This window comes from Rhinopithecus bieti, unplaced genomic scaffold (genome assembly GCF_001698545.2).
Source record: "Rhinopithecus bieti isolate Rb0 unplaced genomic scaffold, ASM169854v2 scaffold_70550, whole genome shotgun sequence".
In the NCBI taxonomy this organism is placed as follows: domain Eukaryota; kingdom Metazoa; phylum Chordata; class Mammalia; order Primates; family Cercopithecidae; genus Rhinopithecus; species Rhinopithecus bieti.
Window position 1 is genome coordinate 1,124,240 of NW_016826791.1, and position 24,064 is coordinate 1,148,303.

Below are 24,064 nucleotides of genomic sequence, written 5' to 3' on the forward strand. Positions count from 1 at the left end.
AAAAAAAAAAAAAAAAAAGGTGGTCCTGATTCTTGCTAAAATTCAGAACTCCTGGCCTAGAGCCACGTTTCTCATCCTGACATGTCGGTCACTGAAGAGTCTTGTCAAAGGGCAGATTCAGGCTCCATAGGTATGGGGTGGAGGCCTGGAGGTCTGCATGTCTAACAAACAGGCTGCTGGTCCTCAGACCATACTCCAGGGAGCCAGAGTCTACAAACCCGAGCTCTACAAGGCCTGGGGCTCTTCTCTGTCATGTTGACTGTCCCCAGTACCCAGAACAGAGCCCAATACGCCTCTTTTCTAGCCTCTCAAAACACTGGGGTGCTGCAGAAGGAGCTGCTAAACATCACCTCCTATTTCCTTTGTTAGGGAGGAAACCTCGTTCTGCAACGATACAATGACTTATTCAAAGACCTGTTTCCTATGAAATGACAAGACAAAAACCACGTTGCCAAGAACTCCATCACCAGGTTTCAGTGCAACCATTTCATCAATCTCGTATGCAGCAAAATGTTGGCCGGTACACGAGGCTCCTATTGAGGCTGTTTCTGCAATGTGGGAGCACTCATCTGTGGCCACCTGTGGCAGCAGACCACTGCCCCTCTACTCCCTTCTTCCTCCCCTATGTCCCCAGTTTATCTTAGTCCTAGTCCTTCTTAAAGACCAGCCAATTTCAAGAACCTCCCCACTGCCTCCTCTGAGGGCCTAAGCACTTTGCGGTGTCCCGGCCTCCTCGTCCTGCTTTCACTGATTGACGAAAGGCTTGACGTGTCCTCCATCAGACGCTTCCTGCACTGTCTTAATGGCTCATGTATTTCTTTCTGGCCTCTAGGCTGGGTTCTGTTACCCCAAGCCCAGGTCCTGTGTATTCCACTTCCAGATCCTCCCTGTACAGCCGGTGCCCAGTAAATACTTCTCATCTCATTGATTCACTGATTTATTTCAAAGTAAAAGTAGTCTGAAAGGCCCTTTGCCATTTCTTAATCATAAAAATAAACATCTTCAACAGGAAGGAGGGGCCTCCTGTGCTGGCCTTCATGATAAAGTTGCTGAGATGATCTTAGCCCCAGTGAAGTGAGTCCATGGCTCTGGAGCCACCTTAGCGCCTCTTTCTCAGCAGAGGGCTGAGATGTAACTGGACCGTAACCACACGGACCTCCGGCCAGCAGTCAGCATCTCCCCGAGATCCGCTGGGACTGGGCCCGCAGGCAGCCTCACCCCAGGGAGGGAGGCAATGTTCGTGGGAGATTTTCAGAAATATTGTTCATTTGGTTCCTCAAGAGTCTCCAGCTACAGTGCAGTTTAGCTTTCACAGCCTACATCCTAGGTGTCAAGGAGACACAGCTTAGGGCACTGAGGGGCACTCCCCGGAGTTTGCAGACTGGCTCTGCAGACTTGCAGGTCATTTCCTGTACCCTCTCCTGAAACCCTGCCAAGGCCCATTTGAGCCTGTCAGTCATTTATACTGTAGCGAGAGGTGACCTGATTTCAGGACCTTCTTGCAGAGGTGGGTTTCCCTAGGGTTCCACACTGCATCTCGGGGTGGCTTGGAGCAGGCCAAAGGGCCAAGTCCTTGCATCTGGATAGGTCTGCAAGGGGCTGATGCTGGTATCCGTTGCACCCATTCTCCTGCCTGTAATGTGGATTCTCTCAAAAGCAGAGCTGGTGACAAGGGTCAGGGAGTTGGTTTGGGAGATTGTGTTAGTCCATTTGTGTTACTATAAATATCTGAGTTTGGGCAATTTATGGAGAAACAAGGTTGATTTCAGTTCACAATTCTACAGGCTGTAGGAGAAGCGTGGTGCTAGCGTCAGCTCCTGGTGAGGCCTCAGGAAGCTTCCAGTCATGGCAGAAGGCAAAGTGGGGAGCTGGGGTGTCACATGGTGAGAGGGCAAGAGACAGGGAGGAGGTGCCTGTTTCCTTCAAACAACCAGGCCTCGTGTGAACTCCTAGAGCGAGAACTCATTCACTACCACGAGGACAGCGCCACGACATTCACCCCCATGACCCAGACATCTCCCACCAGGCCCACCTTCAACTCGGGGGGTCACATTTCAACAGAGATTCGGAGGGGACAAAACACCTAAACCATACTAGCCATGACCCCAGGAAGCGCGAGCAAGAGGGTGGGGATGGGACAGTGAAGGGAAAAACCAGGTGGAGTCTCAGAGGGACCAGTGGGGACAGCTGAGGCCTTACAAGGGACCTGGTGAAGTACTGGCTGAATGTGCCCCCAGGGGCATTTGTCTGCCCAGGGGGCCCTGTGGGGACCAAACCCCTCGTTCCCCAAGCTGGCGGTACTCCTGAGGGAACTCCTGGGCACCAAAGGAAACTCTCATGCAGGGTTGAGGTGGGTGGGAAGCTGCAGTGCCCATGGGAACTGCCTCCCAACTGCAGGCGAACTCAGAAGTGAGACCTAGGGACAGGGCATCAACAGCGCCTGCTTCCCAGGGGGTTGGCAGAGAGGAAAACAGCACAAAAATGCGCCTCCCCCTGCCGTGTCTCCTGAATGCACCTGCACTCCCATGTCTGTGGGGACCACACAAGAGGCCTCTGTACCTGCACACCTCAAAGCTTGGATTCGCCTTGACCCGTTACACCCGTCCTTCTTTATCCTGGCAGCCTTGAGCCATTGGGTGGATGAGGTCAGAAGGGAGGGTGGAGAGAGGCTCAATTTCTGTGGCATTTTCTGGGCTTTGATGTCTGTTCCTGGCACCTGCCTCCTCCCTGTGTCCACACTCACTTGCTGCACCCAGCGCATCTCTGTGTCCCAGTCATGCCCGTCCTGTGTGCCCCCCACAGCCAAGGAGTTATGTCAGACCCTTGCTCACCTGTCCCCGTCCAAAGTAGATTGGAGACACCCTGTCGTGTGTGGACCCCATGAGGGTTGGGCATCATTGTGTACCCAGCTCTCCAAGCCAAGAACCAGGGGCTCCTGGGCTTCCCTTGTCCTGTGACCCTCACTTCCAGCGGGTCCTTTCTGATCCAAGGCGCCGCAGAGTTCAGGCTCCTCCTGCTGTCCCCCAGGTGGCGGCAGAGCCTCCTCAGAGGGCTCCTGGGCCCGGCTCACCCTCTACACCCCGGAGAGTGATGGTGCCCCTGCTGGGCACCCAGCGTGCCCACTTGCAGCGCCCCCTGATGCTCGGACACAGGTCCACCACTTCTCCCTGCCTGTCGGGACCCAGAGAGCAGGCCTGGTGGGCTGCAGCTGGTGCCCATTCTGCCCTGACCACCCCAGGGTGTGCAGCTCCCTATGTGCCACCCATTCCCCAGCAGCTGCTCTTCCTCTGCCAGTTATCACATGTCCTTAGAGAACTGGCTCTGGCTTTCTCCCCAGGGATGCTCCCGCCCAAGGCCCCTCCCAGGCTACACACCCCCTCCCCATGCCAGGCATCTCCATCCCGCTGATTCAGACTGGCCACCTGCCTGCCTCTCCCTGGGCCTGCACTCTGGGAGCAGGGTCCACTTTTTCTGCCTGGCTCTCAGGGAATCTGTGGCAGGTGAACAGGGCCTGAGCCTGCAGGTGGCAGCGCCCCATCCTGAGGAGCGGCCTTCCGTCTGCTCACAAGAGCTGCTGCTCCCCAGCTCCACAGGGCCCCTCCCAGCCAGAGGAGACACTCCGGGCTGCTCCCCTCTCTCCAGCTCTTTTTCCCTTCAGCTGCCCCTTTTCAGGCCTCTCCTCCCGGGTGTGATCATTTTTATCTGACTTGAGAGGAGAGGAGAGATTTGCCCTGACCCTGCCTTCCCGTGGATCTGAAACCTGCTTTTCAGACAGGCGTTTAAAATCCCAGACTCTCTGCTTTTGAAAGTTTGATGATGGTGGGTGGAAGGTTGAGGGGGCTTCCTCAAACCTCTTGTAACTGGGGGTGATTTCCTCTTAGCTGTAGGATATTTAGGCAAGGAAAGAGGTCCTTGTTCTCAGTCAAAGGAGAGATGATGGCATCAGGGCTGAGGTGCCGGCAGGCCTGGGCCCGCAGAGACCACCTGGCTCTGTTCCTGAGAAGCCCTCACTTCCTCACCTGCCCCAGGCCACCAGAGCAGATGCTTTTCCACATCCACAGCAAGGTCCTGTGGCGTCGCGCTGCCCCGGAGCCCCGCTGGGGAACCCCATACTCTCCCAATGCTACCAGTTGCCGTTGGAGCTGGGAGCAGCCCAGCCCGCTGCACGATGGCCGTGAGAAGGCCCTGGGCACACCACGTTTCCCTCTGAAAGTGCTGTGAGCTGCCGCTGAAGCTTGCCAGCATCATGCGCTGAATTTTAAAGAATAGGGAGGAGGAGGAGGTATTTGGTGGGGGTGAAATAGAATAAAGGCTGGCTGAGCTCCTGGCAGCCCTGGCAGGGGCTGCAGAGAAGGCACCGATAGGAGGCTAAGCCACTGGGCTTTCGGGGATGTGTTGGCGATTCTAGCTGGCAACATCAAACCTTATGCCAGCATCAGGCCCACCCACTCAGACCCCTGAAGAGCTGGTGTCCTGTAAACACAGGGTGGGGTCTGCTTCCTCCACCCGGATGAACACCAGAGTGTTCTTGCTGTGCTAAGGTTTGGAGGACGCAGCGCCTATGATTTCCGCCATCTACAGAGAATTTAGACCATAAATTGGGATTAGTTCAAAGGTCTGTAGGCCAGGGACAGCTAAGAACAAGGCCAGTGCCTAACCTTACAGCTTCTGCTCAGACCACAAAGAGGAGAGCCCGTTTGAAGCACACCTTGGAAGGAGCACCACCCTGCTGCCCGGGGGAGGTGGCCCATTCAAGAGTTCCTATTGGATTTGTCCATTGCACTGATGGCCGAACTGAGGCTCTGCTCATAAGTGAGCAGCTCTGGTTAGTGATGGTGCTAAAATGTGTTCCTGAAGTCCTTGCAAAATCAGTCGAAAGAGGGCAGGGATGGTGTCTGCCACCTGTGTGCTCCCAGCCCCCAGCACAACGCTGGCACTCAGGGCACCCACACGAGAATGTTTGCATGTGCAAGTGCACAGAAAGGCCATCACGGATGCCTGCTTCCGGCTGGGCTTATCCTCTCGGGATTCTCTCGAAAGAATGCACATGAGGGCATTTGGCCTTATCCTCCTGCAGGCAGTGGATGGGTGTTTATCAAATAGCTTTCTTCAGAAGGAAGACAGAAGAGTCCCAGAGATCCAGGCAACAGGCGGTGTGATTTTATGGTCATGTTGGAGGAAACAGGTTTGAGCCATGACTTAGAGAAACAGGTGACTGTTGCTTTAATTTACACAACACAGTGTCATCAGACTCTGCCGGGCTGCAGGCTCTGTGCCCAGAGACACACCCCCAACCCCCCTGTTATGTCACTGGGCAGCCCCGCCAGGCATCATATAAATGTCACATTACCCTTGGCAGGACTCCTCCAACAGCGCATCGGAAACTTGGCTGCAGGAGGGCAGGAATGTCTGGCGTAGTCCCGGGCTCCCTCCCTGGGCCTGCTGACCCAAGTCCTGTGACCGTGGCCCAGAAGGAAGGGACCGGCATGGGCACAGACTGATGGATTCTGTCCCAGAGGGACTGGGGCATCCCCAGGAAACGTGTGGGCACAGTGTTTGCATCGGATGTCCTACTCCTTGCTCTGGCCCTCGGCGTTGGGGGCACATGGGGACACCAGGCCATGCAGATGGCAACCATAGTTGCTGTCACCACAGGAAAGGGAAGCTGCAGACCTAGGAGGGGCAGCGATCTCCTGGGAGAAACAGAGCAATGGCAAAGCGATGACAAAGCCAGGAGGGAATTGTAAGAGAAAGCCCTCCGTGCTGTGTGTATATGTGGTGGAATAGTATTCAACCTTCAAAAGGAAGGAGATTCTGACAGTTGCTACCTTGTGGATGAAACTTGAGGGCATTGTGCTGAGTGAGAGAATACAGTCATGAAGGGACAGCTGCTGCCAGGTTTTACTCATACGAAGTCCCTAGAGTGGCCAGATTCCCAGATACAGGAAGTAGAAGATGGTTGCCAGGGGTTGCAGGTGGGGAGAAATGAGTTATTTTTTATGAGGACGGAGTTTCAGTTTTGGAATATAAAACAGTTCTGGAGATGGTGGTGGTGGCGGCTGCACAGCAGTGTGGTTAATGCCACTGAACTGTGTACTTAAAAATGGTCAGGATGGTCAATTTTAGGTTGTATGCATTTTAACAAAATCAAAAATGTTTAAAAAGAGTGGACTATTTGGATCAACAAATTAACTAACTCGGTGTCTTCGTCTGTTCAGGCTGCCACAACTATACCACAGGCTGGGTGGCTTATAAAGAACAGAAATTGGGCCGGGCACGGTGGCTCAAGCCTGTAATCCCAGCACTTTGGGAGGCTGAGGTGGCTCAAGCCTGTAATCCCAGCACTTTGGGAGGCCAAGACGGGCGGATCACGAGGTCAGGAGATCGAGACCATCCTGGCTAACATGGTGAAACCCTGTCTCTACTAAAATACAAAAAATTAGCCAGGCGAGGTGGTGGGCGCCTGTAGTCCCAGCTACCCGGGAGGCTGAGGCAGGAGAATGGCGTGAACCCGGGAGGCAGAGCTTGCAGTGAGCCAAGATCACGCCACTGCACTCCAGCCTGGGAGACAGAGTGAGACTTCGTCTCAAAAAAAAAACAAAAAACAAAAAAACAGAAATTGTGGCCGGGCACTGTGGCTCATGCCTGTAATCCCAACACTTTGGGAGGCCGAGGCAGGCAGATCAGTTGAGGTCAGGAGTACAAGACCAGACTGGCCAACATGGTAAAACCCTGTCTCTACAAAAAACAGAAAAAATTAGCTGGGTGTGGTGGCAAACAACTATAATCCCAGCTACTCGGGAGGTTGAGGCAGAAGAATTGCTTGAACCTGGGGGTCACAGGTTGCAGTGAGCCAAGATTGCAGCCTGGGCAACAGAGCGAGACTCCGTCTCCAAACAAAAAAAGAATGGAAAGTTCTTTCTTACAGTTCTGGAGGCTAGAGTCCAAGACCAAGGTGCCAGTGGATTCTGTGTCTGCTGAGGACCCGCTTCCGCTCCTCCTGGCTGCATCCTCACATGGTGGAAGGAGGAGGGGTCTCTCTGGGGTCCCTCTTGTAAGGGCATGGGGGCTCTACCCTCCTCACCTCCCAAGGCCCGGCCTCCTAACACCATCACCTTGCGGGTAGAATTCAGCATAAGGACTTGGCAGGGACCCACACATTCAGACCACAGCCTGCAGAAAGTTTTACTAACATATTTCTTGGGTATTCTTAAGTATTTTTATACTCAGTATATAGATTTCTTTAAAACACAACTTTTAAAGCTAAAAATAAAGCAAGCTCTCAAGGTGCGGCCGTTGCATAGAACCCTCTCGTGGGCCTGGCGTGGCCACTGATGGCCCGGGGAGGCGATGGGACTGGAGAAGGGACGGGTGGGGCATGGTCAGCCCTGCAAATGCGTCTCTGGGATGAGCAGCCTCCTGGTGAGGGCCTCGCCCTCTCACTTTCCCTGGAACCCCTCGTGTGCCCCTCAGAGGGCCTTGGGTCTCCTTATGGCTGCCTTGGGCCTCCTGTGCTACGGGTCTTAGGCCTGCCCTGGGCAGCAGGACATCATCAGGTTTTCTGCCTGCTTGGACCTGTGCCAAGAGCCCCTGTAGAGAAGACTCATTGACTTGTCCACACCTTTCAAGGATATGCAGAGATACACCAGAGACCCCTGTCCTCGGGAGCGCTGGGTGACTGAGTCTGGTGGAAGGTGAGGGCGGGTGAGCCTCCAGCCAGGGCCTCACAGAGGAGGAATGGGATCTCCATTTCTGCTCCCAGCCTAACCTTTCAGCTCTCTCCTGCCCCCTCCCCTTTTCCCAACAGCAGGGGAAGGCGGGGCACAGGCTGTCTGAACACAGCTGTCTCCAGGAGGGGAGGAGGTGTCAGGGTGACAGGCCCCGGGCTGCCTGAGCCTCTGAGACCTCACTCCTTCCCCCTTGCCCTCCCCTGCCCCCTGGTAGTGGCTCCATTCTGTCACCTTCAGGAGATGACCTTTGGGCCAGGGGGAGAGGGATTTCAGCTGCTATTTTTATGTGAGCAGGTCTTGGGCCCCAGGGTGGAGGCAAGGGTTCCACCATCACGCTGGGGCATCTCCATCTGAGTCCTGCCTGTCGCTCCTTCAAGGCCCAGGGGGAAGAGCACCTTTGCAGAGACGACCCCCCGAACTCATGTTAGAGCACTGTTTTAAAAGTCAGGACTATTTAGCTATAAGTTACATAGAGTACAACTCACCCTTTAAAAAAAAAAAAGTGCAGTTCTGAGAGTTTTGAGAAACACCTGCGGTTGTGTAATCAGCACCACCGTCAAGACAAAACAATTCCAACACCCAAAGAAATTTCCACATCCCCTTTTATAGTCCGTTTCTCCCCTCATCCTCAGCGAACACTGACTTTTTTTTCTGTCCGCTATAATTTTGCTTTTTCCAGAATGTTGTATAAATGGAAATATGTAGTATGTATATATTTGGACCTGGCTTCTTTCACTTAGAAAACTGCGTTTGAGATTAATTCATTGTGTTGCATATATTAAGAGTTCTTTCCTTTTTATTACTGAGTAGTATTCTATTGTATAGATGCACCAGTTTTTTTTGTTTTTTTTTTTTTTTTTTTTTTTTTTTTTTGAGACGGTCTCAGTTTGTCACCCAGGCTGTAGTGCAGTGGCACAGTCATGGCTCACTGCAGCCTCAAACTCCCAGACTTAAGTAATCCTCCCACCTCAGCCTCCCAAGCAGCTGGGACAACAGGAATGTGCCACTGTACCCGGCCAACTTTTTTATTTTTTGTAGAGATGGGGTCCCACTATGTTGCCTAGGCTGGTCTTGAACTCCTGGCCTCAAGCGATCCTCCTGCTTCCACCTCTCAAAGGGCTGTACCAGTTTATTAATTCACCCGTTGAAGGATGTTTGAGTTGTCTCCAGTTTGGGGCAACTATGAATAAAGCCACTGAAAACATTTGCGTTCAGGATTTTGTGTGAACAAGGTTTCATATCTTCTAAGAGTGGTGTGGCTAGGTTGTATGGTAAATGTATGTTTAACTACGGAAGAAACTGTCAAACCGTTTTTCCAGAATGGCTATACTAGTTTGTATTTCCACCAGTGACATATGAGAGTTCCTGTTGTTCCAAATCCTTGTCAGCCTTAGTATTGTCAGGTTTTTGTGGCTGTTAGTTGGTCTAATAGTGATGTTTCATTGTAGTTTTAATTTATATATCCCTAAAGATGAATGATGGTGAACGTCATATCATTATTTGTCGTCTGTATGTCTTCTTTGCTGAAGTCTCTGTTTAAATCTTCTGTCTACTTTTTTTTTTTTTACTGAGAATTTTTTTTTTCTTGTTGCTGAGTTTTGAGAGTTCTTTATATACTCTGCTACAGGTCCTTTATCATATATGTGTTTTGCAATACGGTCAGCCCTCCATATCTGCAGGTCTCACCTCCTCAGCTTCAACCAACCGCAGATCAAAAATATTCAGGGGAAATAATAATACAGATAATAGTACAACAATAAAAATACAGATGAAAACCCAGCACAGCATAATAATTATTTGCATGGCATTTCTGTTATATTAGGTATTATAAGTAATCCAGAGATAATTTAAAGCATACAGGAGGGTGTATATAGGTCCTATGCACTTATTACACCATTTTATATCGGGGACTTGAGCATCCTAGGCTTTGGTGCCTGAGAGGGGTTCTGGAATCAATTCCCTGCAGACACAGAGGGATAATTGTGTTTTCCCTCTGCCGTGTTTCTTGTTTCATTTTCCTAACGGTGTATTTTAAAGAACTTAAGATTTAAAGTCAGATTTGTCTACTTGTTGAGCACTATGTACAAAGCAAGCTCCGCAAATCTTTCTTGAGCTGGGACAGCGCGCCAGGCCCCATGGGATAGCGCTAAGTGAGACTCACGGCCATTCATGCTTAGTGGAAGGATCGAGATACATCAAGAAACAACGCAGCACACCATCATTGGATAACGTTGGAATGTGCTAAGTGCATGAAAAGGAGGAATGATTCACTCTAGAAACCAGTGAGGGCTTCACAGACGATGAGCTTAGCTGACAATAGATGTGGAAGCTGTGGAGTGAATCAGAAGATAAGTGGAAAAAACCCGGCTCCCCTAAGGACCGTGTTCAGATATCATTTTTCATGCCCTGATTCTAGAAACCTGACACCAAAGAGAAAAATACATGGAAGCAACATGTATGATGTGGTACAACTAAATCCGGGAACCGTGGCCCTGTTCTTCCCTCCCAGCCTCGCACCTTCCTAATGGCTGCTCCTCTCTTGGGTCGTTTGTGGAGTATCCAGCCTGCCTTCTGTAGATTGACCAAGAATAACAAAGCAGGAATCTTCCAGGGAAGAGCGATGTGTAGAAAGGGGAGGCAGGGCGTCTTGGAAGTTTGTCAAGTAGATGAGGTATCTGGAAGCGGGCAGGGGGCTTTCCAGCCCCTCAGATTATGCAAACAGAGGGCTGAGTTCTCCCTCCCCAGCAAGCTCTACCAGTGGTAGTGACTGTGCGTCAGACACAAGAAGTATTAGGAATTCCCAGCTCACCAGCAAGAGGGCTCCCTTCCCACCTCCCTCGGGGTGAGTGGCTACCTCTCTATTAAAAACACTAGCAGCAATTCAGGTGTGATGCTGTCATTTTCTGTCGTGGCCCTGAACTCCCAGAATTGTTGTTGCTCTCAAGGGGCAGAGATAAACCCTAGGTTTGAGATTCCGGATCATCTTTGAAAGGATGCAACCAATACATTTGTTTCCACCACAAGACACTTAATTCCCTTTCATCTGCAGCTTTCCTTCCTCTTCTCTTCCTCCTCCATGGAGAATCGTACCGATTAATCACTGGAGGCAGACAACCACTAGAGCTCACGATCCCTGCCTTCGTGATGTGAATGAGGAGAGCTCAGAGCTGGGAACGGCACCATGGAAACGAGCTCTGGGGCAGAGGCGGCAGTCTGGACACCATCCCAGCCTCCCCAACCAGTCTCATTGGCACCTGACACCCAGAGGGCCTGCCGGGGTGGCGTCAGATGATGTGTTGAGTCAACAGAGCCCCAGGAGAGCCCTGGTTGGAGTCCCATGGCAGCCGGCTGCAGCCAGCACCCCAGGAAGGGAGTGTCTGCCACCGGCTGCAGCCGCCACCTGGCCTCCTGGGAGACCTGGCAGGAAGGGGAAAGCCAGGCAGGAACCACACTCACAGATGGCCTCCCCATCCCAGCCTCTGCACCTTCTCCTGCTTTGCTGAACGTGGCTCTCCAAAGTGGAGGTTTGGGAATGTGCTTCTGTGGCCCACACCCCATCGTGCCAGGTAGAACAATGCATTCTTGTCTCCCCTGAGAGCTGTACACCTGGAAATGGCCTAGGATACACTTCCAGGAGGGGGCGGTGGCTCAAAGTCCTCCCTGCCTCACCCACAGCCCTTCTCACCTGTGCCTCATGCAGAGCAGTGAGCCTGGGTGATCTGAGGGGGCCCTCCAGGGTGAGGATAAACAGCTCAGAATGGGACCATTGTGGGGGGCCACGGGAGCCCCCCAGGAGGGGATCTGTTCATGAGCAGTGAGCCGCCGCCACCAAGGGTTCAGAGCAGACTAAAAGAGCTGAATTGTAGAAAGCACAGGAAAAAACTCCAGGTGCTATTACAGATTTTAAAAAGTATTATGCTCTAGAAGCTTTAGTGTGATAGGGTCCCAGCAAGGCGTGATCTTGATTTGGTTATCACACTGATTTTCCACTTCATTTTCAGCCACATTTTCTCCTGTTCAGGGTTCCTCAGAGACTTCTGAGTTTGGAGGTTCAGGGTGCAAAATAGGCATAGCTCCTCTCAGACGCTGGAACAGGGAGGCAGGCCACCCTGGAGGAGAGGAGAACCACGAAAACATTTTGAGACCCCTCAGAATACAGATTCCTAAAACCTGACTTTTGGGGAGTTAGAAGTGCCCCGAACTGATTTGAGAGACAGAGAAATCTGTACCGACGCTTCATTTATCAGTTTCGTCAGATGATCAAAGTGTCCTGGGATTCAAGAAAGTTGAAGAACTACTTCTTCCTCACTTTTAGGACGTTTCCTCAAGAGCTAGAGTAATAAACAATTTGTCAACAATCAGAAATTTCAAGAGGGACTGGAAACAGTCCGAAGCAAGCAGTGTCCGAATCCCAGGCACAGTGCGGGAGCCCACCGCGGAGTCCCCTGGCCAGCGCAGGGCAGGGACATTGCAGGCGGAAGTTCTGATGATGGGGGCCTCCCTGGAAGAGGCATGCTTCCAGGGCCTTGCGGCCACTGCACCCTCCCCACACCCCATCTCATCGGGGTAAATGCCAAGTTTACCCTCACATCAGATCTGCTGTTTTACATCATAGCGATACCCATGTATACTGGCTTTGCCGGAACAATTGGCGTGAACAGGCATCTCAGAGAGATCAAGGTGAGAATGACCTTTCTGAAATCTTGAACTCTAGTCCTGATCTAAGAACATGTTCAGGCAGGACGGGCCACCAGGGGGGCTCCTGCCCAGGAATATTCTGGCCCCATCCTGCAGCCAGTGCCAGGAGGCCTTTCCGCAGCTCCTGGGCACCTTGGCATCAGCTGAGAGTGTGAAAGTCCCCCAGGTCTCTTACTGAATTGGTGTCCTTCCTTCTTTCCTTCTAGGAAATGAGAGTCACCATGCTGACTCAGCAAGGAGCCCAGGGGTGGCCTCATTTCCTCCTCCTCCTCCCTCCCCTTCCAAATCCAAAGTGCCAAGTCTTGGCCTTGCACTACCCACTCCACCCTGTACACCCTTGGCACCTGGCCAAGCGAGCCCCGTTGGGGAGGAGGGCGGACACAGAGTGGCAGCCCAAGGCAGACACACCTCTGACCTCAGGCACCCACCTCGCCTGGTGCGACCCACCGTGTGCTTTTTCCTGTTGCCCACACAAACGGTCTTCTCCCCAACATTCCACAGGGATAAGGTCACCATCGGAAACCTCCTGGAATGGAGCAAGCACCGTGGGCTGCGGCCTGAAGACCTGAGTCATGGCCATGGACCTGCTTCTGGGGTGGGGGGTAGATCCTCGGCTTCACACTGCACCTCTCAGAGCCTGCACTTCCTCCACCGAAAATGAGGTTCTGAGACCTTTGTCCCCCAAGGTCATGCCCATTCTTACCACCTATGATTCTCGTGCTGGGGCTCGTCCCAGTTCTGTCACATTCAGCAGGGTTCATCTCCACAGCACCAAACAATACCTGTTGCTTTTGTGATTCCACAAATACTGATAATTAGAGGGACGGAGGCTGCTAACATTTCCCTTTCATTGACAAATTCTTAGCAAATTGTTTTTCCGAAACCGCTGTATACAGGAAAAGTTCTGTTGCAGAGTTTCTCTCTCACACAAAGCAGCAGAGGGGCCTCCCCTGTGCCTCCCCAGGACTGCTTTCTAGTGGCAACATCAAGACGCACATCTGCTGTTGTCTTTTGCTCGAGCGAAGTATCTACGGTTACGTTTTGGGTCCATGATGTGGAACTCTGACCTCCAGGCAAGCATGAAGAAGGAACAGGACAGACAGCAGAGGCTGGGACCACATTGTCAGAGTTGGGACTGATCTAAAATTAGCCCCTGTGAGATTCTCGTTTCCTTCCCCTCCACCACCATTTCTGTTTTGTTTTGTTCCCGTGGAAATACTCACGTGCTAGAGCCAACTATGTAATAACTAGGTGCAGAATGTTATTGGGTATACAAAGCCCTATAAAACTGGATATTTTCTGGATTCCTTTTAGGAGAATAAGAACCTTGGAAAAATTCCTAAAAGTTTTTTTTAAATAGAAATAATTTTTCACCTTCCACATTACCATGATGCTTTGACTCCAAGATCACTCAGATATTTTCCAACATATTTTGAATAGTTTCAATGACAAAAGATCATAAAACAGATTCTTAGGGCCTAGAACCAAAATCTGCAGCCTGAAACCTCACTCCAGATTAAAATGCAAATTGAGAGTGGGCTCAGCCAGGGCCAGGGCCATTCAGCTATAAAGGGGCCAGAGTCCAGAAACTCCCGCTGAGAGAGGGGAACCTGAAGGGCAGGGCTGGAGTGGGGTGGGGAGGACAGCAGGCGGGTGTGAAACTTGTCTTTTAGGAACATTCAGAGCAAGGTCTCAAAGCAGCTGGCTGGAAAGGAGCAGCAGAGCTCAGGAGAGCTGGCCTGGCCGGCGGCTGCATACACACCTGGTACCCGGGGACGAGGCATCATTCCAGAGCGTTTCTGCATGAGGCTGACCTTGGCTGCAGGGAGAGTCATTCGCATCAGAGACCAGGCAGGGGGCTGGGGACTCAGAAGGAAGGGAATTTGCTCTTCCATAGAAGGGAGCCGTGAGACAGAGGACGGAGGCACTGGCACTGCGTGACCATAAAGAATGGGAACTAAAAATTACTGTAGAAGTTTCCTATCTATGAAACAGGGAGTTGGATTAAATGGATGGTTCCAAAACGTGTCTGGCCACCCGCATCACTTGGGGAATGTCAGACAGCACATCCCCAGGCTCCTCCTGGCCCCATCGCTCAGGATCTTCAGGCCTATGGGCACATGTGTTCTTAATGCTCCCGGGTGATTTTCGGCCCAGCCAGGTTTGGGAAGTGCAGCCTGAGAAGCATCCCAACTGTCCCTGTGGCTCAGATGCTCTACTCAGCATGCCGGGTTAGACTCGGTGGGGACCGGGACTGGGGACTGCCCAGACAAAGGTTTAGAGCAAAACCATCCCACAGGGAATGAGGGCACTAACAGATACATAAACCTAGCATCTTCGATTAAGCCAGCTGTTCAAGACATTTGCAAAAAGTGAAAACGCCATCCCTTATTTGTTTCGTTTTAAAAAATATAGACTGGTGAGAAGTTACTTTTAAAAAAATGAGGATCCCAAAGAGCTTTTGTTTCTGTGGGTCGTATGAATCAATATTCACCATATTAGAATTTTTTTTTTTTTTTTTTTTTTTTTTTTTTTTTTAAGAGACAGGGTCTTTCTGTCACCCAGATTGGAGTCCAGTGGTGCAGTCATGTCTCATTGTAGCCTCAGCCTCTCAGGCTTAAGCAGTCCTCCCTCCTCAGCCTCCTGAGTAGCTGAGGCCAAGGGCATATGCCACCATGCCCAGCTAATTTTTTATTTTTTTGCAGAAATGGGGGTCTCACTTTGTTGCCCAGGCTGATCTTGAACTCCTGGGATCCCAGCTCCTCCCTTCTCGGCCTCCCAAAATGTTGGGATTACAGGCCTAAGCCACCAAACCCAGCCTATATTAGAAATTAAAACTGAGAAAATTTTAAACATTAATTCGTTTATCAATGACAACCATAAATGTATTATATGTTAACCTATTTTTCAAGAGCATAAAGGGGTGCTGAAGCTGAAGGGTTTGTCTACCGCCGCGGTTCTCAAAGAGAAGCTGAGCATGGGGTAGGGGTGTTGGTGGCGCGGCCCTGAGGACAGGCTACCTTCAGAGAAGTACTGGGCGGTTGGGGCTGTAGGAAGTAGGATCGTTCAGGTTGAATGGATCACTCTGGAATGCATCCACCAACACAGAGGCTGGAGAATGGTAGAATGGTCTCGAAGATGACCTCGCCACACCCACCTTGGGCTTGGGGGAAAGAGAATAAATGGCTGAAGGCCCAGGCAGGCCTGCTCTGCGTAGGGTATTCCTGCCTCTGTGCAAACGGAACAGCAGCCTGCAGTGGGTTCCAGAGCAGTGGACTCCTGGGCCTAAGCGGTACTGTGATGTGATACCTAACGCCACCCTGGGCCAGGCGCTGCTCAGCGAACTGCCATGTGGCACCTGGGGCTTGTCTTAGTGGTGTCCAGCTTTTTCAAATTTCTTACATCTCCAGGTGATGAGAAACCAGGGACTGGCCTCTGCGCCCTCAGAAACAGCTTTCAGAGTGCATCATGGCCGACTGTGGCTGGGGGCGCTGGGCTGGCTATAGCCAGAACTGCCTGAAGGAGACCCCAACTTGTCAGAGAGGGCTCGACTGGGATTTCTCACCTCCACCCTGCGCCTATGTGGAGGGGCTGCAGGGTGGAGTCGGCCAGCGGGGAGCTGCAGCTTGAACTTCAGGTGTGTTACACTCCTGTCCCCCAGGCCAGGCAGAAGCTAGAGTCAGCTCTGAGCATCCGACAAGCAGGGTCTTCTCCCAGAGACGTCACCTGCTATCAATGGCAGCTGCCCATACTGAACACAGGCCCTATGGTTCATTGTCCCGGGGTGCTTTGCTTGTTACCTCTTGCTCATCACACAAATCCCACGGGCAGCTCATACGTTCAAAGAATGAACCAAACCTCTGAGCTGACGACTCTGAGGCCACATAGCTGGCAAGTGGTGACTTAGGGTCCAGCCCAGGTTTCTGGCCCCAGAGCTCAGCTCCTTCCACAGTGCTGGTCAGTCCTTATCCTGGTTTGGGAGTGGAGGCTGGAAACTATCACTGGGGGCAGGAAACAAGGGTATGCAGCTGGAGCTCTGAAGGGGCTTTTCCCAGGGGTGTGGGCAGGGTTTCAGGAGTCATCACCACCCAGGCCTGGAGGGACCGGGGAAGAGGAGTCGCTGGAGGCGAGGCAGGCAGGAGCGGGCAGCTGGAGCCCTGAGAATACTGCCCCTCTCTTCCCTGGCTCCCACAGGCTCCCGCAGGTGCCTGCGCTGCCCAGAGCCATTCTGGAGTGAGAGGGCCCAGCACTCAGCTCCAGCGGCCCTGGAGGGTAGGGCTCTGGAATGAGGGGTAGGAGAAGGTAAAACCTGCGGGAGATGGGGGCCATGCAGGGAGAAGGTGCAGGAGCCAGGCCAGAGGGCACCTGAGAAGGGCCAGAACACTGAAGCAGTGGATTTGCTCCTGGAGAAAAGAGAGTCCTAAGCAGACATCAGAGGCTGGGTTCTGGGTCACCTGCCTGGCCTGAACTTGCGCCGCCCAGGGTCTCCGCCTGCCTGTTGGTCACATCCCTCTGTGTGCTACAGGTACTCCTGTCCCTCTCTGGCTGTGACACTTTCGCTAGGCACCTCCCTGGGCCACCGTTTCCCCTCACGATGCTCGCCATCCTCCCTCCAAAGTGGGGAACGACACCCGACTCCTCACTCTCTGATGAGTGGAGGGAGGTTTCAAAACCCTGTATAAGCAAAGCCTCCCTCTAGTGTCCATGGAAAGGCTGCTCTTCTCACTTTGCCTCTTGAAACGACAGTCAGCAGAATACATTATTTCCTTCTTGTCATTCCAGACCTTATGCATGTAAAAGGCAGGAATGAGGCTCCAGCTCATTCCATGTATGCAGTGCAGGGGCCGGATTGCACCAGATAGGCATCTGGTCTACCTGGTTTATTTTTACCAAGGCAAGGGGTGGATTTGTCCCAGAGCCCATGGCTACTTGGTGGTAAAACCAGGTCTAGAGCTTGGGGCTTCTGAGGGCCAGGCCTCCGTTTCCACCCCGCACAGCTGTTCCACGGCCAGCAGGACTCAGTTCCCTTCGGTGGCACCTCTGTTCTCCTCCTCTCCAGTGCCTGCCAGCAGGGCCAGGCCCTGTGAAGTCACCAGCCCATGGCTCCCCAGTGTCTGGAGCCCCTTTCGTGGTGTTCTGTGCGGCTGCCAGGAGCGGTTTCTTTTCCCTCACTGGGCCTGTTCACTGGGCCTGGCTACCGCCCTGGGAGAATCAGAGGCATTGTTCACCGCAGAGGCTGGCCGTGTCCTAAACAAAGCCCTTAAGGAGCAGGAGAAAGGAGGAGATGTCTTCTCAGAAGGAACAGAAAGGGGGCAGCTGTCTGTCCTTTGGCCAGAGCCTTCTTGGGTGACTGTTGCCATGGCCCAGTCCTGCCTGGGGCCTTAGGAAAGGCCCCTGGGCTGGGGCAGATCTGTGTCCTCCTCCACCATCGGGTCCCAGCTCTTTCCTGGGGTTTCTGAGCCACCTTCCCACCCCCACCCTCAGGCTCTCTCCTCTTCCCTGAGCTCCCCCTGCTTTCTTGGTTCACAGCTTTATTGCGTGGTGGTGGTGGGGTTGCTTTTTTGTTTTCATCCCCATTTCCCCCGCCCCAGACTACAGGGACTTGCTCTAATCCATCTTCGCACCCCCTTCCTCAACACCCCCAGCATGCTTGGCCCACGGCAGCTGTCCAGGAGCTGTTCATTTCCTGATCAGACCCAAGGTTGAGTTCCCCGGTTGACCCTATGATTGAGAAATAAATTGGTCTATTTAAAAGTAATGGGGGGCCAGGCATGGCGGTTCACACCTATATTCCCAGCACTTTGGGGGGCTGAGGCAGGAGGCGACTTGATACCAGGAGTTCAAGACTAGCCTGGGCAACATAGTGAGACCCCATCTCTACAAAAATAAGAAATAAAAAACTTAGCTGGTGTAATGGTATTTGCCTGGAGTCCCGGCTCCTCAGGAGGCTGAGGTGGCACCTCTTCTTTCCCTGTGCAGTCACCCAGTGTCATCCAAGCTCTCCTTCCTGTTGGCTGGTGAAGCGCCACTTCTGGGAGAGTAACTCATACAGCTGAAATGTAGTTTTAAGTCTTCATGTTCTTTCTCTTGGTGATACTCCAGTTTGATTGGGGCAGAAAGTGTCTGGGTTTTAGAGTCAGGAAAGGAGCTGAGGTGTGGCCCCTGCCGTGTATTCGCTAAAGGACCATGGATAAGTAACTGAACTTTCTCCAGCCACCAGTTTCTTCATCTGTGAGGGGCAGATGGAGCCAGAGTGTGTAAGCCCTCTGTAAACAGGGTGGCATTGTGCAAAAAAATAAAAAAATAAAAAAGCGTTGATGCTGCAAGACTCTACTCCCTCTTAAAAACATTTCAGATATCAGCCAACAGAGAGGGCGTATGTTTGGTTCCAGGAAGATTCACTCCCTGTGCCCCTAAACTACGCACACTCCCTAATGCACACACTGTGAGTCTTAGCATGTCACCTGTCTGTTCCCCTAAAAGCTTCCCTTCCCCCTCTGTGGTCCAGAGTGTCACCTGTTTTCCCCACAGGAGTCACCAGCTCTGGAAGGAACAGGAAGGAGCAGGAAGGCCAGGTGGAAAGATTGTAATAATAGAGAATCATTCAGCCCCACCAGAAATGAGGTGTTCCCACCCCCAGATGAACAGTCCACCTTCTCATCTCCTCGCCCCCAGAGGTTCACTCCTGCATCACGCCCCCTCTCTCACCTCCGTTGGGACTGGGTTAGGATCATTCCAGTACTCACACGGGGGCGGTCTGCAAGGGGACGGGGACAGGGCCACGGGAGGAGCAGACGCCGTGGTTTGTGCTCTTAAGAGCCCTCAGAGGCGGGCAGGGGGCTTGGTCACAGTTCCACTCTCTGTAAACTATTTACTCGAAAGATGAACATTCTGTCCCCAAAGAACTAGCAAGGAGTTTTCATGGTCTGTGAATATCCCTTGCACAACAGTGACTAAGTTTCATCCCTGAAGAATGTTGGAAGTGGAAACGCTTCTCAAAGAGAGAGAGCAAGGGAGAGAGGAGCTCAGGAAGACACAGCCATGGGCCTGGTTCTAGCAGGAGATGGGACAGAGGTCCTGGTCCCGGTCCTCGTGGGAGACACCCCTGCACAGAGCTGGGGGCCGCATTGGGGCAGTCAGGGCAGGAGGCAGGTCAGTGCTTAAATACGGCCTTCGCCAGCCTTTTGGCTCAAAAGCAAAACAGTGGCTGAAAAGAAGTCATTTTCTGAATGGATAATCCATTCCCGTGATAGAATGTTTGAAAAATCAAAAAGGGGATATGATGAAAGCCCTCCCTGCCAGTTGTTCCCCTCCCTGGAGACAGCCAGCGTTTCCAGATCCTGCCAGAGATAGTCTAGGCAAAATCAGACAGGCAGAATATAGATATTCTCTTTCCTTTTTTTGAAACTACAAATGGTATCGTTCGATACAGATGGCTCTGCAGTGGCTTTCTTCACTTACCGCTGCATCCTGGAGATGAAAGGAACGAGGATCCCTGTCATGTTCCGACAGGGATGGCGGCTGCCCGTGCCTACAGATGAGCCATGATTTATCTAACCTCTTCTTGAGGAGCCTCTGTGTCTCCAGGCTCTGCTTTTAAAAGCACCATGGTAATGAATAAGCTGTACACTCGACACTTGGCAATTACACAAATAAGTCTATGGAAGAAAGCCCCAGAAATGGAATTACTGGGTCCAGGATCATGCGCGCTTGTGGTTTTGATAGGTGTTGCCAAGATAGGTACCACAGAGTACCTGTTTCCTCTGGGCCTTTGCCCAATGCCTGCATGGGTGCTGTTTGGGCTCATTTTGTTGTGTTGTGTTTTGTGAGACAGGGTCTTGCTGTGTCTCCCAGGCTGGAGTGCAGTGGTGCTATCCTAGCTCACTGTAGCCTTGAACTCCTGGGCTCAAGCAATCCTGTCATGCAACTGAGACTATAGGCATATGTCACCACATCTGGCCAAATTTGTTTTTAATAGAGACAGTCTTGCCATGTTGCCCTAGATGGTCTCAAACTCCTGGGCTCAAGCGATCGTTCTCCCTCAGTCCCCCAAAGTGCTGGGACTGCAGGCATGAGCCACCGCACCTGGCCAGGGCTAGTTTTGATCATGCCCTGCTCAGGGACAGACATAGGTCCTTTTCAGCATTGTTCATGGAGGAGGCGTTAGAGCTCTCTGTGGCTGGCCCCTTCCTTTACATACGAAGACCGCAGCCCCCCAGAGGGGTCTGCCTACAGGGCTGTCGCAGGTCGTGAGGATATGGGGGGTGGCACAGAGTTTTGAACCTAAAGTGCCCACCACTATATCCTATTCAGCTCTGCCCCATCAGGTCCCCACACATGCCTACAGGAAACGGGGGCACAGCCCTTGGGAAGCGTCACCGAAGGGGCCCTGTGTCCAGTGGGGGAAGGGGCTGGGAGAGGAGGATGAGAACATTCCCTCTTGACTCTCGGGAGAGGAAATAGCCTGTCCTAGGTGCATTGTGGGACCCGGACAGGCCCCTGCTGGGGACTCTCTTGCTGCAGGAACCACTGAAGGATGTGGCTGTGGAGTCTAAGGCCCCAGGCGGTGCCCCACACTACACCCAAAACAGCACACAAGGCTTCCTTGCTCTGCCCCTGCAGATTCCCCTGAGAGGCCCCAGGCAGGCCTCCCCGAGCCCTGGCTACTGTCTCCGTTTCTCAGTGCCAAGCAGCTGGAGCCTGGCCCTGAGAAGGGTCCGGTTGGTCCGGCAGCCCCTTTGTGGTCCTGCCTGCTGACACCCCCCCATCTCTGAAGAGCTGCTAAACCACATCAGGACCTTCCCACTCGTCCTCTTCCCTCTCCTTCCTTCCCGCCCCACCTCAAAGCAGGGCTTTCTTCTCAAGACCTTTTGGGAAAAAGATTCTTTTTTTTTTTTTTTTTTTTTTTGAGGCATAGTCTCACTCTGTCACCCAGGAGGCTGGAATGGAATGCAGTGGTGCAATCTTGGCTCACTGCAACCTCCGCCTCCTGGGTTCAAGCGATTCTCCTGCCTCAGCCTCTGGAGTGGCTGAGACTACAGTCACGCGCCACAATGCCTGCCTAATATTTATAGTTTTAAGAGAGATTGGGGTTTGCCATGTTGGTCAGGCTGGTCTTGAACTCCTAACCTCAGGTGATCCACCCGCCTCAGCCTCCCAAATGCTGAGATTATAGGCATGAGCCACTGCACCTGGCCTCTATTTTTCAAAAGAGTTTGGGGCTTTGTTGTGAGGGCCTTTTACATTTTAAGTTTCGGGTCCTAACCATCTCCTGCTTCCACCCAGAGCTGGCTCCCAAGTGCCAGCCCGGGGCTTCCAGAGGGCTTTCCACTCACACTGCTCAGTCTCCTGAAGGGACTCCCTGGAAAAGGGGGCTCCTTCTCTAATAGGTAACTTCCTAAACCTCCCCCCGACACACAAAACAAAACATGCACCCCGCTCTCCACAGAGGGAGAGCAGATTCACCCTGACCTGAGCCGGCCCTCTCACTGTTCTTTCTGTTCCTTGCCTGGTGGCAGCAGGCATTTGCCAGACCCCTTGGCTCAGAACAGCACTGGGTGCCATGGGGCCCAGAGAGCGTGGCAGGACCCCCGTCCCCAAGATAGACGGCAGATCTTGGTGGGGAGAGGGGACTTACATACTTTTATATTTGGTTTGAACGTTAAACAGTTTGTCATTAAGTGGTAACATACGGGACAGTGAAAAGGCTTTGTGAGTTCGGTGACACGAGGGACAGGAGGACAGGTCCTTCCCCATGAGGATGGAGCAGGAGGGGCACAGGTGGGTCTGGAAGCTGTGAGGAGGAGGAACCCAGCAGAGGTGCCTGGGGAGGGTGAACCAGGCCTGCAGCTCTGTAGGTGACCCAGCCTCATCCAGACAGAAGCAGTGACTGGTGACTCTTGGGCCTGATAAAAGGAAAACTTCTGCCGAATTACATTTAAAGGAGTTTAATTGAGCAATGAACGATTCGCAAATCGAGCAGCCGTCTGAGCCAGAGTAGACTCAGAGACTCAGCCATGTGGTGGAAGAAGATTTATGGACAGAAAAAGGAAAGTGACCACAGAAAACGGGAGTAAGGCACAGAAACAGCTGGATTGGTTACAGCTCAGCGTTTGTCTTATTTGAACACAGTTGGAGCAGTTGGCTACATGTGATTGCCAAAACTCAGTGACTGGCACACGTGTAAGCTACCGTCTGTTTACACCTCCACCTGTTACAGTTCACAATGTACAGAAAACCCTTTGGGCCAAACTTAAAATATTTACGGAGTCAGCTCCAGGCTAAATGTCATCTAACAGGCCATGTCCACTGGCATCTTTGGTTTGACTTGCGTAATTCAAAATTTATTTTAAAAGTTTTTCTACCTGTAAGATGTAAGATATCAGACGATGAGTGCGGCGGCTCATGCCTGCAATCCCAGCACTTTGGGAGGTTGAGGCAGGCGGATCACTTGAGGTCAGGAGTTCAAGAGCAGCCTGCCCGACATGGTCAAACCCCAGGTCTACTAAAAATATTTTTAAAAAATTAGCCAGGCCTGGTGGCAGGTGCCTGTAATCCCAGCTATGTGGGAGGCTGAGGCAGGAGAATCACTTGAACCCGGGAGGCAGAGGTTGCAGTGAGCTGAGATCACACCACAGCACTCCAGCCTAGGAGACAAGAGTGAAAACTCTGTCTCAAAAAAAAAAAAAAAAAAAAGATTTGCGATATCAGACCCAAAGCCCGATTCTGCTTCTCTGAGAACACAATCCATGATTGTACCAGTCTCCTCAGGCTGGTATAACAAAGTGCCACCTACTGAGTGGCTCAAAACAACTAAAATTTAGCCCCGTCCTGAAGGCCAGAAGTTCAAAATCAAGGTGTTGGCAGCACCACGCTCCCTCTGAGACTTGTAGGGGAGGATTCCTCTTTGCCTTGCCCTGGCTTCTGGGGTTGCCAGCAACCCCTAGCGCGCCTTGGCTGCCGCGGCATTGCTCCGATCTCTGCCTCTGCCAGCACGAGGCCTTCCCTCTGTGTATCAGTTTCGGCGTCTCTTCTCTTCTCATAAGGACACAGTCATGTTGCATTAGGGCCCACCCTAGTCCAGCAAAATCTCGTCTAGACTTGGTTGATCTGAAAAGACCCTGTTTCCAAATAGGGTCACATTCACAGGTCACATTCTGCCTGTGCAACGTGCCATGATTTATTTAACCTCTTCTCGACGGGCCTCTGCATCTCCAGCTCTGCTTTCAAAAGCAGCATGGTAATGAATAAGGCATACACTCGCCACTTAGCAATTACATAAATAAGTCTATAGAAGAAATAGACTTGTTTCTATTAGTTAGAAATAAGTTGAAGTGGACAACGTTGAACTCCCAGAAGATTCATGTCTCCAGTCTTCCTTCAGGCCTCCACTAGCACCATTGCCCCTCCCAGCATTTGCCCCCTCCCTTTTCCTGACCATCTAAATCTGTTTCACTTTTTAGACCCCATCCCAGTCCCACCCTTTCCCTGAAGTCTTCTTGGGTATTTATCTTCACAGTGAAGTCTTGCCGCTGGGAACTTACAGTGGTAATGTTCGTGTTGCACGTTTTGGTAGGAATAGCACTTCCATCCCCTTCCCCTCTCCCTCCCCTGCTCCCACCCCCCCTTCCCCTCCC

General features: G+C 52.1%; 2 protein-coding genes across 3 annotated transcripts in view; both read left to right on the forward strand.

Moving 5' to 3' along the window:
• The window catches only part of LOC108523128 (uncharacterized), a 47,576-nt gene extending 46,673 nt beyond the window's left edge, over window positions 1–903 (forward strand). Inside the window, exon 4 of one of the 2 annotated variants that reach the window (XM_017863664.1) lies at window positions 370–903. In XM_017863664.1, the coding sequence (XP_017719153.1) occupies window positions 370–427 (58 nt within the window). In that variant the 3' untranslated portion in view covers window positions 428–903. The remainder of the gene's footprint in view (window positions 1–369) is intronic. The other variant, XM_017863665.1, reaches the window with a different exon arrangement.
• PRKAG2 (protein kinase AMP-activated non-catalytic subunit gamma 2) overlaps window positions 1–24,064 on the forward strand; it is a 338,501-nt gene that overhangs the window by 181,936 nt on the left and 132,501 nt on the right. The gene's annotated exons all lie outside the window — the stretch shown is intronic.